Below are 2,289 nucleotides of genomic sequence, written 5' to 3' on the forward strand. Positions count from 1 at the left end.
TGCAATCCCCACAATGGGTCAGCACTCTCTCCCTTTCCACCCTGGGTTCCCTGTGTCCATTTGCCCAGTTCCTGTCCCCTTCTGCCTTCTTATCTTGCTTTTGGGCAGGAGTTGCCCATTTGGTCTTGTACGTTTGATTGAACTAAGAAGCATATTCCTCACATGTGTTATTTTTTGTTTTATAGGCCTGTCTGTGTCTGAAAAGCGGGCTTTGGGAGTGGTTTCTGCTCTGAGTTAGCAGGGTGTCCAGGGGCCGTAGTCTCAGGGGTTCCTCCAGTCTCTTCCAGACCAGTAAGTCTGGTCTTTTTTGATGAATTTTGTTACACATTTTCTCCCACTCTGTCTGGGACTCTCTGTTGTGAGCCCTCTCAGAGTGGGCGGTGTCATGTGGTTGGATTTTGTTGCTATGGTGTTTGTATTGGTACTAATGGTCGTGGTGTGCTGGTGGTGATGGTGATGCTGGTGGTGATGCTGGTGGTGGGGGTGATGGTGATGATGGTGATAATGGTGGTGATGGTGGTGACAGCGGTGGTAGTGGTGGCAGTGGTGATGGTGGTGACTGGTGGTGGTAGTTGTGGTTAAGGTAGCATTAGTGGTGGTGGCAATAGTGGTAGTGGTGGTGATGGTCATAATAGTGTTGTTTTTGTTGCTGGTAGTGGTGGTGATGGTGGTGGTGATAGTGGTGGTGGAAATGATGGTGGTGGTGGTGGCGGCAGCGGTGGTGGTGATAGTGATGGTGATGGTGGTGGTGATGGGGACAGTGGTGGTGGTGACAGTGATGGTGATGGGGACAGTGGTGTTGTGGTGGTGGTGGTGATGGGGACAGTGGTGGTGGTGACAGTGATGGTGATGGGGACAGTGGTGTTGTGGTGGTGGTGGTGGTGATGGGGACAGTGGTGTTGTGGTGGTGGTGGTGATGGGGACAGTGGTGGTGGTGACAGTGATGGTGATGGGGACAGTGGTGTTGTGGTGGTGGTGGTGATGGGGACAGTGGTGTTGTGGTGGTGGTGGTGATGGGGACAGTGATGGTGATGGTGGTGGTGATGGGGACAGTGGTGGTGGTGACAGTGATGGTGATGGGGACAGTGGTGTTGTGGTGGTGATGGTGATGGTGGCAGTGATGGTGATGGTGGTGGTGGTGGCGGCAGTGGCGGTGGTGATGGTGACAGTGACGGTGATGGTGGTGGTGATGGGGACAGTGGTGGTGGTGACAGTGATGGTGATGGGGACAGTGGTGTTGTGGTGGTGGTGGTGATGGGGACAGTGGTGTTGTGGTGGTGGTGGTGATGGGGACAGTGGTGTTGTGGTGGTGGTGGTGATGGTGACAGTGACGGTGATGGTGGTGGTGATGGGGACAGTGGTGGTGGTGACAGTGATGGTGATGGGGACAGTGGTGTTGTGGTGGTGGTGGTGATGGGGACAGTGGTGGTGGTGACAGTGATGGTGATGGGGACAGTGGTGTTGTGGTGGTGGTGGTGATGGGGACAGTGGTGTTGTGGTGGTGGTGGTGATGGGGACAGTGGTGGTGGTGACAGTGATGGTGATGGGGACAGTGGTGTTCTGGTGGTGGTGGTGATGGGGACAGTGATGGTGATGGTGGTGGTGATGGGGACAGTGGTGGTGGTGGTGGTGATAGTGGTAGTCGTGGTGGTGGCGGGGACAGTGGTGGTGGTGGCAGTGATAGTGGTAGTGGTGGTAATGGTGATGGTGCTGGTACTGCTGGTGGGGGCAGTGGTGGTGGTGGTGGTGGTAATGATGATATTGGTGGTGGTCTTTTTTCTTTGTAAACCTCAAGGGCAGACAGTCGAGTGAGCCATAGTACACTGTCATCATCAGTCTGAGCAAACAAGCCCTTTTGGTATGTTTTGTTATGTTGTATATTTTCCTCTTTAGCTCCAAGCCCCAATTCCATTCCCTATGTTGCACAGACACCAACTGTAATGTGTTTGCTATATATTCTTGCCAATACAGGCATCAGTAATCATTCTTAAAAATCATGAAAATGCTAACTGGCAGCCTATTTCACGTTATTTTAAAAGGAAAAAATTTAACCCTAAACCCCTTAGGCAATTTCTTAAAATGTAACTGAAACACAGTGAAGCACCTACATGTTAGAAACAGGTTATCATATTAGGATAAAATACACTCTGGGTGCAGTGACATGCCTCATTTAGCACCAGCAACATCCAAGATACACAGCCCTTCATGGCCAAACATCCACACGTGATGCTGACATTCCATCCAATGAATCTATTCACTGAACTAGAATGTAACTAGAGATTTTCCTTA

The 2,289-nt window shown here is 51.2% G+C and overlaps 1 protein-coding gene across 1 annotated transcript; it reads right to left on the reverse strand.

Annotated features, from left to right (window-relative positions):
• Window positions 1-404: 404 nt before the first annotated feature.
• On the reverse strand, window positions 405-1,830 carry LOC135228457 (mucin-2-like). Its single transcript, XM_064274264.1, has 2 exons — window positions 840-1,830; window positions 405-559 (listed from the first exon to the last, which is right to left on the reverse strand). Exons 1-2 carry the CDS (start codon window positions 1,828-1,830, stop codon window positions 405-407), a joined length of 1,146 nt encoding a protein of 381 aa, XP_064130334.1.
• Between the last annotated feature and the right edge of the window lie 459 nt (window positions 1,831-2,289).

Source organism: Loxodonta africana, chromosome 22, assembly GCF_030014295.1.
Source record: "Loxodonta africana isolate mLoxAfr1 chromosome 22, mLoxAfr1.hap2, whole genome shotgun sequence".
In the NCBI taxonomy this organism is placed as follows: domain Eukaryota; kingdom Metazoa; phylum Chordata; class Mammalia; order Proboscidea; family Elephantidae; genus Loxodonta; species Loxodonta africana.